Source organism: Delphinapterus leucas, chromosome 6 (genome assembly GCF_059928025.1).
Source record: "Delphinapterus leucas isolate spDelLeu-1000000601 "Yukka" chromosome 6, BTC_Dleu_Yukka2, whole genome shotgun sequence".
NCBI lineage: Eukaryota > Metazoa > Chordata > Mammalia > Artiodactyla > Monodontidae > Delphinapterus > Delphinapterus leucas.
The window spans coordinates 116,862,866-116,876,462 of NC_143134.1; the positions used below are offsets into that span (position 1 = coordinate 116,862,866).

Sequence of the window (13,597 nt, forward strand, 5' to 3'; positions counted from 1 at the left end):
GTGTGGGGAAGCAGTGACCCCATAAATTGGTCTTGGGAATGGAAATCAGTCCTCCCCACTGTTGAAGATAACTTGACAAAATATGTCAACACTTCAGATGGGCACAGCCCACAATCCAAAGTTCCATTTCTCAGTATATACCCCAGAGAAACACTTGCACAAAGAGACACTCAGAGGAATGTTTGTTGCAGCCTTACTTATGGTGGTGAAGTATTGGCCGCCCCTGAGATGTCCATCAGTGAGAAGAGACTAAACTGACATGTCCTATTCATACGGTGAGAAGGATCTGTTCAGACTTGGGTCACAGGACAGGTGGACAAGTGAAAAGGACAACTTGAACACAATGAAAATATTCAATAATATATTTCCATTTTTATGTTTTAAAAGGAGGTTCAAATACATGAGAAAACAGATCAGTAATTGCCGGTGACTGGGAATAAGAGGAGGGTTTGATGACAGGGGCACAAGGGAATTTAGGGGGTTATGGGACTGGTCTACATCTTGATGGTAGTGATGATTACGATACTGTATGCAATTGTCAAAACTCATAGAACTGTACATTTCTTCCAAAGGATGGATTTTACAGTATGTAAATTATATCTTCATTAAAAAATGTTTATATATATATATATATGCACACACATACAAATATATGTACTTTTCCAAAGGCACAAGTTGTACGTAAGTAGCTGCATGGGGTTGGGTCCGATAATGATGTTTACATGGGTGTGGGGGATGGGGAGCATGGAGGGGGGGTTGGGCGGGAATCAGGATTAGGCCCAGGAGTGGTCAATGGGTACTTCTTATTTTTTTATTTTTTATAAATTTATTTATTTATTTTGGCTGCGTTGGGTCTTCATTGCTGCGCGCGGGCTTTCCCTAGTTGACACGAGCGGGGGCTACCCTTCGTTGCAGTGTGCAGGCTTCTCATTGCAGGGGCTTCTCTTGTTGTGGAGCACGGGCTCTAGGTGTGCGGGCTTCGGTAGCTGTGGCTTGCGGGCTGTAGAGCGCAGGCTCAGTAGTTGTGGCTCACGGGCTTAGCTGCTCCGTGGCCTGTGGGATCTTCCTGGACCAGGACTCGAACCCGTGTCCCCTGCCTTGGCAGGCTGATTCTTAACCACTGCACCACCAGGGAAGTCACAATGGGTACTTTTATATGCATGGGCTTTTTACAAGGAGAATATATTCAGATGTTATTTGTATAATTAAAGATTAACTTAAGATTTTTCCTGTGCTGAGGTAGGAGGAAAATTTTTTATTTCTTTATAGGATGCTGCTTTTACAGCTCAGACAGACTCTGATCCTGGTCTCAGAGCCAGATGGCTAAATAGAAGGGCTGCTTAAAAAAAAAAAAAAAAGTGTGCGCGTGCTGATGTTTGATTACAAAACTAGTTCACGCTCCTTGTTGTAAATCTAAACAATACAGAAATAGATGAAGTGAATGTCACCCCTCCTACCCTGTAGTCCCACCCCCTGGAGGAGTCGCCATGAGCTGATTAATGAACCTCCTTTGTAGCTTTTGTCTCAACAACCACAAAGCTCAGACTGGAGCCTTGATGGTGGTGTTTTTACAGGAATGGAACCATGCTGCCCGCACAGTGAAAGATGGCAGACATCCTTCTCTAGCTACACCCTCATTCGCCCCATTGTTTGACAGTTGTGTAATCATTGTGTGGATGAACCACGACTTATTGAAGTAATCGCATTTTGATGGACATTTGAGTTATTTTCAGTGCTTTCACTCTTTTGAACAATTCCTCAGGAACTTGAGCACATGCCTCTGGGCATATGTAAGTGTTTTGGTGGCTGGAGCTGGGTACTTGCAGGTGTGTTGTGCAGACATACAAGGGAATCAGATACCCATTCTTGGTCTCTTTTTCGGAGCACTATGCCTTCTCAGTGCTGCATCAACAGAACTGCCTTGAAGACCTTCCTACAGTGGGCCAAGCCCAGTGATTCTCAACCCTCGTGTCCACCAAAACCATCTGGAACCCTTTATCAAACAACCATCCCCCTCATCCCACCCACCCCAGCCCTCTGATGCAGTCGTCTGGATGTGCCTGCAAATCTGAGTGGTGTCAGGCTGCCCCGGGGACTCTGTCCAGCGAGAACCGCTGCTGCCCACCTTCTCTTGACCCCACTCTCTTTTTTTCCTCCCAGAATAGGTTCTCAGACTATGAGAAGAGGAAGGTAAGAAAATGCCTTTTGTCCTCTGTCACTTTTCTTCTCATTAAACATCTCAACTATTATAAAAGATTTGAGGAAACAAGTTCTTCCTGGCTCTAAATTAGAGAGTAAAGTACTGTTACCCCTTACATACGTTGCCTCACCACAGTCTCACGCAGCCTCGGTGGCTGGGAGGGTGTCTCCACTTGACAGATGAGAAGACTGAGGCTTGGAGAGGTTGAGCCCAACCCCAGGCTCTAAACCACTAGCCCGTGCCAGTGAAGAGCCCGTTTTATTACAGTCGGGCCCTGCGGGGGTGAGGCTCAGTGTTCAGACCTGTCGCCTGTACCGTTCAGAGTTGGGGGGTGGATTCCCCCTGCTGTCATGTCCTAACACCCACAGAGCCTGTGCCAATACTCACCGGGATCTACATTCTTGCAGGAACAAAAGATGCTGGAGAAACTCGAGTTCGAACGGCGCCTGGAACTCGGGCAGCGAGAGCACGCCCAGCTCCTTCAGCAGAGCAACAGCCAGAAGGACGAGATCCTTCAGACGGTCAAGGAGGTTCGTGAGCGCCTAAGTGGAGTCAGGCCTGTCTGCTCCCTCTGCCAGGGGCTCCTGACTCAGGCTGAGGTCCCTCTGATGTGGGAAGGCGGTGGGAGTGAGCTCTCTCACTTCCCCCCGCAGGACATGGGGTGGGGGGGTTGTCTATACAGATCATCTCATCCAGCCTGCTCTGGTGCCTGGACACCCTGAGGCCTAGCGACACACCTGGTCCAAGGTCATGTGGAAAGGGCTGGCAGGACAGAGACAGGAAACCTAGTCTCCGCATCCCAGGCCAGGGCCCCTGGCTGCCCTGTGGCGTCTGGGGGTGGGTAGGTGGTTCCCCCCACTGACTCGGGACCTCTGCCTGTCCTGCCGCAGGAGCAGTCCCGGCTGGAGCAGGGCCTGAGCGAGCGCCAGCGCTACCTGGATGCAGAGCGGCAGCGGCTGCAGGAGCAGCTGAAGCAGACAGAGCAGAACATCTCCAACCGGATCCAGAAGCTCCTGCAGGAGAATCAGAGGTCAGGCTCCCATCCACCCGGCCCCCAGACCCAGAGACCTTCCCCCACCTGATACCCTTTGAGGAGCTCAGGATAGAGGTGCATTTCTCCCTCACGGTCTCTGATTCTGCCCAAGGTCTCGGTGCTGCAATTCACACCAGCTTAAAAAGAAGGTGATCTGGGCATGACCAGGTTTGCCTCTTGTTTTGGGGCTGCTACTGATTGCAGCTTTGCCTCCCAAGTTTCCCATCTGTAAAATAGGTAGGTTTAACAAGTCAAAATCACATCCCGTGCCAACATTTTGGGTTCCAAGTCACCAGTCATACTGAGGACAGCCACTTGCCTTATAGTGAGATTGGCTTTAACACAGATCCTGCCCAAGGCAAGAGCTGCAGGGAGCCCGAGAAGGGTTAGTTGGGGGTCTCTTGGGGAAAGACTTCAGAAACAGGCTTCCACCACCACCCCCCCCCATTGCTTCCAGCCTCCCTTTCCACTATCCTCTGAGTCTCTTTCTCCTCCCTCGCCCGCAGTTAATGCAGAGCCGGAGGGAGCCGGCTAGCCTGCCGTGCACAGTGCGCTCACCACCAGGGGCGCCCGTGAAAGCTGCCATCTGTTGAGGGCTTGTTACATGCCAGGCACTTTTTATTTTCTCATTCACTCATTACCAACAGTCCATGAAGTTTTTAAAAATTATTATTCCCATTTCACAGATGAGGAGCTGGGGTCTAGAGTGGTTGAGGAATTAGCCTGAGAACACAGAGGCCGTAAGTGGTCGGTGCCTAGGCCCCCCCGAGCCATTCTCTTGGAAATGGGCCCGCTGGTGACTACAGGCTTTTCATGGTTTCCTCCACAGGCAAAAGAAAAGTTCTGAGATTCTGAAGTCGCTGGAAAATGAAAGGTAAGTGTTCTGCTCTAGTGGGTTGTTTTGGGCGCTGCCTTCCTTCCTGGGGATGCATGGCTCTGGGGAGAGAAGGTCTTGTGATTCTCAAGGATTATGCCAGAAAGTTTTCCTAAAGCTATGAGGAGATTCACCTCCTCAGGAAGTATTGAATTAGAAAGAATCGCTGCCTTCAAGTTTGTTAAAACACATAGACACTCCTGAGAAAAATTCAGAGATGTGAATAAGAATGTATATATAATGTCCTACTATATTTTTAGAATAAAACAATAGAAAAAAGTCCACATTTCTGGGAAGAAAAACCTGGTTACGTAAATTATGTACAGAGGAATAATCTGTAGCCATTAAATATCTTATAGAAGAACATTCCTTATTAAGGGAAATACACCATATTGCTAAGTGGAAAAGTGGTGTCTACACTATATCATTTCTTAAAGACACTCTGCCTAGATCTGTGCTCAGAAAGCAAAAGGACATTGAACATTTTTGAGAGGCAGGAATTGGAGGTGGTGATCTTGTTTTTTCCCCTTTGTGTTTTCTGCATGTTTCAAATCGACTGCACTGAGGTGCCCACCTTAGTGATTAGAAATGGAGGGACAGCCCCTACCCCCCATTCCCCGGGTATTAATGTGAATCCCTCCTGGTTCTCAGGGACCCTAGACTGTCAGTGTGGACCTGGCTGCTGTGCTTTGCGGGAGCCTCCCCTCCCCGTGGGCCCAGCCTTCCTGGCTCCTGGCTGCCTGTGCAGGCCTCCTGCAGGGGGCTCCCATGGAGTTGCAGTGTAACCCCACCACCCTGTCCACTTCAGCCGGGAGCGGTGGCAGCCAGGCTGGTCTAGGCCGAGCTGAGCTGTGGCCGGAGGCATCGCTTATTCAGCACGCTGACTGAGTGCCCTCTCTGGGCTAGGCCTGGGCTATGCCTAGGGTCCAGGGATGCGCACCAGATACGGCCTTCCCCTGAGCAGCCTGTGGGCCTGGGCAGGAGGCAGGAGTGCTCAGACGATACATGCTGCTTCCAATGAAGTCAGACCCTGCGAGAAACATTAAAGGATGCTGTCCCCCTCCCAGCCACTGTGCCAGTGTGGTGTGGGGGGCAAAAAGTGTACACACAAGTGACATGCACATACATACATGCCATTACTTTTTAAATTTTCACTTATTATATCACAGATGTATTTCCATGCCCAAAACCTCATTATTTGTACTAGCTGTAGCGAATTCCACTATATCATTATATCATAATTTACGTAATTAGCCCTCTGAACATTTAAGTGGTTTCTGGCGTTTCATAATTACAAACAATATATATTACTGTAATATCTATATATATATCTATATATATCTATATATATCTATATCTTCTAGATATACCCTTACGCACTTATGTGAATGTTTTTGAAGGAAATATTCGAAGAACACTTTGATAGTATTGCCAGACTGCCTTCCAAGAACATTTTACCAGTTTACACTCCTCTCAGCAGTATATGAAGTACCCACTTCTCCACCTTCACTGCCATCACCAGTGGTTATCGGTTTTTTTAATCTCAGCCAACCCGATAGGTGAAAAGATTTTACTTCTTTCATTATCAGTGGTGTTAAGAATCTTTCCATATGTTCTTTGGTCACTTTTATTTAAGCATTAGTGAATTGGCTGTTTGTATCCTTGCCCCATTCTTCTAAGGGAATGTTTATCTTTTTATGCAAGAAACTCTTAAAGTTAACAGGGCCCCAGTGGAGGCGCATGATGCCGTGGGCATTCAGAGTATGCCTAAGTTCTCACATCTGGGAGGACTTCTTGAAGGAGGTGGTGTTCATCTGATGGGATTCCCTGTTGGGAATGTTACTGATACATTTGCTGAATGAATGGATTGATCTTTTTCTAGAATAAGAATGGAACAGTTGATGTCCATAACCCAGGAGGAGACAGAGAACCTACGGCGCCGTGAGATTGCCTGTGAGTCTCAGGGTGGGGTAGGGTAGGGCAGGGCAGGGTCCTGGGAGCAGAGTGTGGCCAACTGAGGGGCAGGAGGGGGCAGCCATCCCCCTTTTGGTCACATATACAGGGTGCTGAGTGTTACCCCTCAAGAGGAGTGGTCAAGTCCCGTCATGGAGCATGGGCTCTGAGGTCAGCTGAACTTGGATTCAGAATCCCAGCTCAGGCACAAGCCGTATGACCTAAGGGGCGTTACTGGCCCCTCTCAGTTTTCATGTCTATAAAATGGGGAGAAGGGTAATTATCTGCCTCGTGGGGTCATTACGAGGGTCAGTAAGATCATGCTGGCGCAAAGTGAGCTGTTCGCAAAGCGTGGCTGTTAGGACTACTCTCCTCAAGGGCTGCGGTGGCCTCTTGAGCCCCTGGGAACTCGCCTTCCTGTCGCTCCCTGAGTGGTCCTGGGGCACCACGCTGTCCACACAAACAAGAGGGAGATCTCCCCATCTGATCCTGAGAACATCAAGCCACGTGGCAGGGAAGGCAAGGAGGCAGTTCCTCGTTATTTAAAATAAGGAATGATTCTTTTTGGATCACCCCATTCTTCAGAGCCTGAGTGATAGAATGGGATATTGTGTGCACCTTTAGCCAAGGTTCACTGTGTACCAGGCAGTGGTCCAGCACTTTCCATACACCATTTCATCCTACTATCTCCTGATGAGGTATCATATCATTAATGTCCCTATTTTATTTTATTTTATTATTTTTTAACATCTTTATTGGAGTATAATTGCTTTACAATGGTGTTAGTTTCTGCTTTATAACAAAGTGAATCAGCTATACATATATCCCCATATCTCCTCCCTCTTTCGTCTCCCTCCCACCCTCCCTATCCCACCCCTCTAGGTGGACACAAAGCACGGAGCTGATCTCCCTTAGAGGATTAGTGCAGGGGTGGAAAAAAATCAGGAGGATTTAAACATACTTTGAAAAGAAAGCTCCCACATGAGCTAAAACAAAGTTACAGTCCAGGTTATAGGAATCTAGGTTACATGGCAAATTGTTATAAAGTAGCTTCCAGGGCTTCCCTGGTGGCCCAGTGGTTGAGAGTCCGCCTGCCGATGCAGGGGACACGGGTTTGTGCCCCGGTCCGGGAAGATCCCACATGCCATGGAGCGGCTGGGCCCGTGAGCCATGGCCGCTGAGCCTGCGCGTCCAGAGCCTGTGCTCCGCAACAGGAGAGGCCACAACAGTGAGAGGCCGGCGTACCGCAAAAAAAAAAAAAAAAAAAAAAGTAGCTTCCATGTCCTGGCTATTGTAAATAGAGCTGCAGTGAACATTATGGTACATGACTCTTTGAATTACGGTTTTCTCAGGGTATATGCCCAGTAGTCGGATTGCTGGGTCGTGTGGTAGTTCTATTATTAGTTTTTTAAGGAACCTCCATACTATTCTCCATAGTGGCTGTATCAATTTGCATTCCCACCAACAGTGCAAGAGGGTTCCCTTTTCTCCACACCCTCTCCAGCGTTTATTGTTTGCAGATTTTTTGATGATGGCCATTCTGACTGGTGTGAGGTGATACCTCATTGTAGTTTTGATTTGCATTTCTCTAATGATTAGTGATGTTGAGCATCCTTTCATGTGTTTGTTGGCAATCTGTATATCTTCTTGGGAGAAATGTCTATTTAGGTCTTCTGCCCATTTTTGGATTGGGTTGTTTGTTTTCTTGATATTGAGCTGCATGAGCTGCTTGTAAATTTTGGAGATTAATCCTTTGTCAGTTGCTTCATCTGCAAATATTTTCTCCCATTCTGAGGGTTGTCGTTCCATCTTGTTTATGGTTTCCTTTGCTGTGCAAAAGCTTTTAAGCTTTATTAGGTCCCATTTGTTTATTTTTGTTTTTATTTCCATTTCTCTAGGAGGTGGGTCAAAAAGGATCTTGCTGTGATTTATGTCATAGAGTGTTCTACCTATGTTTTCCTCTAAAAGTTTTATAATGTCTGGCCTTACATTTAGGTCTTTAATCCATTTTGAGTTTATTTTTGTGTATGGTGTTAGGGAGTGTTCTAATTTCATTTTTACATGTAGCTGTCTAGTTTTCCCAGCACCACTTATTGAAGAGGCTGTCTTTTCTCCACTGTATAGTCTTGCCTACTTTATCAAAGATAAGGTGACCATATGTGCGTTGATTTATCTCTGGGCTTTCTATCCTGTTCCATTGATCTATATTTCTGTTTTTGTTACAGGACCACACTGTCTTGATTACTGTAGCTTTGTGGTATAGTCTGAAGCCCAGGAGCCTGATTCCTCCAGCTCCGTTTTTCGTTCTCAAGATTGCTTTGGCTATTCGGGGTCTCTTGTGTTTCCATACAAATTGTGAAATTTTTGGTTCTAGTTCTGTGAAAAATGCCAGTGGTAGTTTGATAGGGATTGCATTGAATCTGTAGATTGCTTTGCGTAGTAGAGTCATTTTCACAATGTTGATTCTTCCAAGAACATGGTATATCTCTCCATCTGTTTGTATCATCTTTAATTTCTTTCATCAGTGTCTTATAGTTTCTGCATACAGGTCTTTTTTCTCCTTAGGTAGGTTTATTCCTAGGTATTTTATTCTTTTTGTTGCAATGGTAAATGGGAGTGTTTCCTTAATTTCTCTCTCTAATTTTTTTTTTTTTGGTGTATAGGAATGCTAGAGATTTCTGTGCATTAATTTTGTATCCTGCAACCTCACCAGACTCATTGATTAGCTCTAGTAGTTTTCCTGTAGCATCTTTGGGATTCTCTATGTATAGTATCATTTCATCTGCAAACAGTGACAGCTTTACTTCTTTTCCAATTTGGATTCCTTTTATTTTTCTTCTCTGACTGCTGTGGCTAAAACTTCCAAAACTATGTTGAATAATAGTGGTGAGAGTGGACAACCTTGTCTTGTTCCTGATCTTAGTGGAAATGGTTTCAGTTTTTCACCATTGAGAACGATGTTGGCTGTGGGTTTGTCATATATGGCCTTTATTACGTTGAGGTAAGTTCCCTCTATGCCTACTTTCTGGAGGGTTTTTATCATAAATGGGTGTTGAAGTTTGTTGAAAGCTTTTTCTGCATCTGTTGAGATGATCATATGGTTTTTCTCCTTCAGTTTGTTAATATGGTTTATCACATTGATTGATTTGCATATACTGAAGAATCCTTGCATTCCTGGGATAAACCCCACTTGATCATGGTGTATGATCCTTTTAATGTGCTGTTGGATTCTGTTTGCTAGTATTTTGTTGAGGATTTTTGCATCTGTGTTCATCAGTGATATTGGCCTGTAGTTTTCTTTCTTCGTGACATCTGTCTGGTTTTGGCATCAGGGTGATGGTGGCCTTGTAGAATGAGTTTGGAAGTGTTCCTCCCTCTGCTATATTTTGGAAGAGTTTGAGAAGGATAGGTGTTAGCTCTTCTCTAAATGTTTGATAGAATTTGCCTGTGAAGCCATCTGGTCCTGGGCTTTTGTTTGTTGGAAGATTTTTAATCCACAGTCTCAATTTCAGTGCTTGTGATTGGTCTGTTTGTATTATCTGTTTCTTCCTGGTTCAGTCTCAGAAGATTGTGCTTTTCTAAGAATTTGTCCATTTGTTCCAGGTTGTCCATTTTATTGGCATATAGTTGCTTATAGTAATCTCTCATGATCCTTTGTATTTCTTCAGTGTCAGTTGTTACTTCTTTTTTTTCTAATTCTATTGATTTGAGTCTTCTCCCTTTTTTTCTTGATGAGTCTGGCTAATGGTTTACCAATTGTGTTTATCCTCTCAAAGAACCAGCTTTTAGTTTTATTGATCTTTGCTATCGTTTCCTTCATTTCTTTTTCATTTATTTCTGATCTGATCTTTATGATTTCTTTCCTTCTGCTAACTTGGGGTTTTTTTGTTCTTCTTTCTCTAATTGCTTTAGGTGTAAGGTTAGGTTGTTTGAGGTGTTGTTTCTTGAGGTAGGATTGTATTGCTATAAACTTCCCTTTTAGAACTGCTTTTGCTGCATCCCATAGGTTTTGGGTCATCGTGTTTTCATTGTTTGTTTCTAGGCAATTTTTGATTTCTTCAGTGATCTCTTGGTTATTAAGTAGTGTATTGTTTAGCCTCCATGTGCTTGTATTTTTTACAGATTCTTAAATGCTGCTTTTAGTATTTTTTCTTTGTAGTTAATTTTTGATAGTTTAATTAGTATGTGTCTTGGCGTGTTTCTCCTTGGACTTATCCTGTATGGGACTCTCTGTGCTTCCTGGACTTGATTGACTATTTCCTTCCCCATATTAGGGAAATTTTCAACTATAATCTCTTCGGATATCTTCTCAGTCCCTTTTTCTCTTCTTCTTCTGGGACCCCTATAATTCGAATGTTGTTGCGTTTAATGTTGTCCCAGAGTTCTCTAAGATTGTCCTCAATTCTTTTCATTCTTTTTTCTTTATTCTGCTCTGCAGTAGTTATTTCCACTATTTTATCTTCCAGGTCACTTATCTGTTCTTCTGCCTCAGTTATTCTGCTATTGATCCCTTCTAGAGAATTTTTAATTTCATTTATTGTGTTGTTCATCATTGTTTGTTTGCTCTTTAGTTCTTCTAGGTCCTTGTTAAACGTTTCTTGTATTTTCTCCATTCTGTTTCCAAGATTTCGGGTCATCTTTACTATCATTACTCTGAATTCTTTTTCAGGTAGACTGCCTATTTCCTCTTCATTTGTTTGGTCTGGTGGGTTTTTACCTTGCTCCTTCATCTACTGTGTGCTTCTCTGTCTTCTCATTTTGCTAAACTTACTGTGTTTGGGGTCTCCTTTTCGCAGGCTGCAGGTTCATAGTTCCCGTTGTTTTTGGTGTCTTCCCCCAGTGGCTAAGGTTGGTTCAGTGGGTTGTGTATAGGCTTCCTGGTAGAGGGGACTAGTGCCTGTGTTCTGGTGGATGAGGCTGGATCTTGTCTTTCTGGTGGGCAGGACTGCATCCGGTTGTGTGTTTTGGGGTATGTGTGACCTTATTATGATTTTAGACAGCCTCTCTGCTAATGGGTGGGGTTGTGTTCCTGTCTTGCTAGTTGTTTGGCATAGAGCGTCCAGCACTGTAGTTTGCTGGTGTTGAGTGAAGCTGGGTCTTAGCATTGAGATGGAGATCTCTGGGAGAGCTTTTGCCATTTGGTATTACGTGGAGCTGGGAGGTCTCTGGTGGACAAATGTCCTGAACTCGGCTCTCCCATCTCAGAGGCACAGGCCTGACACCCAGCAGGAGCACCAAGACCCTGTCAGCTACACGGCCAGGTATGTGGGGAGTTTCTTGCCTTTTGGGAAGTCTGAGGTCTTCTGCCAGCGTTCAGTAGGTGTTCTGTAGGGTTTGTTCCACGTGTAGAAGTATTTCTGATGTATGTGTGGGGAGAAAAGCGATCTCCACGTCTTACTCCTCCACCATCTTGAAGGTCTCCAATGTCCCTATTTTAAAGGTCACCATCATCCACCATTTATAAAGAGAAAGATTGTGTTTGCATTTCTGGAAGGATGTTTATCAAATTAACTAATTGGAAATAGGCTCAGTGTTAGGGATCTTTTCTTTTCCACCTTTTCAAACTTCCCTATTAGCTATTTTAGAAACTGAGCATGTATTATTTTTATAACTGAAAAATTTCAATAAAAATAACAAAAAGGCAAGAAAGGGTAGTAACCCAGAGTTGTAGAGGGCGTATGGTATCAGGCTGTCCTGTGTGCTGCTGCCAAAGGGAGCATGAATCAGCAGGCTCTTTCTGGAGGGCAGAAAGGGTAACTTGCATACATCATCCATGACCTTAAAACTGTGTACTTCTAAGAATTATTCTAGGAAATAATCAAATAGATGTGCACAAAGATATCTGAGCAAGGATATTTATAGCAGTATCATTTAATAATCGCAGAAAGACTCCGAATGCTCTGAAACAGAGGATTATCTTAAACTTTGGTAATCCAGGCACTGTAGTATTCTGTAGCTATTAACATCACGTCAGCATGTTGACACAGGGATGCATTCATAAAAGGTGAGAAAGTGGTATATTTAGTGTGATAACATTTTAATTTTCTTTTATTACGGTGGAATATACAAAGCATAAAATTTACCATTTTAACCACTTGTAAGTGTACAGTTCTGTGGCATTAAGTACATTCACCTTGTTGTGCAACCATCACCACCATCCATCTCCAGAACTTTTTCATCATCCCAAAGGGAAACTCTGTACCCGCTAAACAGGAACTCCCCACTGCCCCCTCCCCCGGACCCTGTAGGACCACCATTCTACTTTCTGTCTCTATGAATCTGACTGCTCTAGGTACTTCGTATAAGTGGAATCATACAGTATTTGTCCTTCTGTGACTGGCTTCTTTCACATAGCGTAACGTCTTCAGGGTTCATCCACGTTGTAGCTTATGTCAGAATTTCCTTCCTTTTTAAGACTGATTATTATTCCGTTGCATGGATAGACCACATTCTGTTTACCCATTTGTCCATCAGTAGGCACTTGGGTTGTTTCCACCTTTTTTTGCCTATTGTGGATAATGTTGCTACGAACATGGGTATACAAATATCTGTTCAAGTCCCTGCTTTTAATTCTTTCAGTGAACTTTTAAAAAAATCCATCAATATGCATTAAAAATTAACCAGAAGAACATATATCAAAATGTAATAATACTTCTGGGTGACGAGATTACAGAAGATTATGGGTATGTTGTTCAGTGTTTTACAACTAATCAGACTTTCAAGCTGAAGTTACTTCTGTAGTTTAAAAAAAGAGAGACTTTTTTGTGAGGTGACTGTCAGGTGGATGCCCAGGTAACGCCCATGAGGCCCCCCAGGAGTGGCTGCTCAGCCCTGTCCCCACCCCACCCCCATGTTTCCACAGCGGCCATGCAACAGATGCTGACCGAGAGCTGTAACAGCCGGCTCATCCAGATGGCCTACGAGTCTCAGAGGCAGAACCTGGTCCAGCAGGCCTGTTCCAGGTAAGGTAAGGAAGAGGCTTCCCGAGTGAGGGACTTTGGGGAGCTGGCTCAGGGCCCAGAACCGTAGGGTGAGAGCTGGCACTGGAATCTCCTGCCTCGGGCCACCCCACCCTGGGCCATGATGTCAGGAGCAAGTTACCGCTGGTCTAAGTGACTTTTCTAGTTGGACCCTAAGGAAGCACAACTAGCCGATGACAGAGCTCGGGTTTGACCCAGGCAGTGTGCTCTTGACTATGGTGTACTTATAAATCTCCGGGGGTCATGGGTGGGGTGCACTGGAGGGGAGATGGTGATGGGGTTGCCTTCATGCTGACAGCCATTTTGGGTCTGGCCTTCCAAGTTCACCCCAGCACCGTGGCTTTGTTGAAGGACCTGCAGTGCCCGGCAGAGCCAGTTGAGAAAAGCTCCTTTGATGCTTAGCAGCCCCAGACAGGGACAGACCAACAGCCCTGGCTGCCCTTGTGTTTCTCCTCCCACCTGGGTGGCTCCAGCGCAGGTGCCACCTCCTCCCCGCGCCCCCGGGCACCTGGAGCACGCCAGCCTCCCCGTGTCCCTGCAGATGCAGGGGGTCTCCC

At 45.1% G+C, this 13,597-nt stretch overlaps 1 protein-coding gene across 2 annotated transcripts in view; it reads left to right on the forward strand.

The window, feature by feature from the left end:
* The window catches only part of LRSAM1 (leucine rich repeat and sterile alpha motif containing 1), a 47,055-nt gene that overhangs the window by 18,880 nt on the left and 14,578 nt on the right, over positions 1-13,597 (forward strand). For both annotated transcript variants that reach the window (XM_022578680.3, XM_022578681.3), the window contains exons 12-17: positions 2,161-2,190; positions 2,608-2,730; positions 3,091-3,230; positions 4,063-4,107; positions 5,990-6,060; positions 12,923-13,022. In XM_022578680.3, coding sequence (XP_022434388.2) covers positions 2,161-2,190; positions 2,608-2,730; positions 3,091-3,230; positions 4,063-4,107; positions 5,990-6,060; positions 12,923-13,022 — 509 coding nt within the window. The remainder of the gene's footprint in view (positions 1-2,160; positions 2,191-2,607; positions 2,731-3,090; positions 3,231-4,062; positions 4,108-5,989; positions 6,061-12,922; positions 13,023-13,597) is intronic.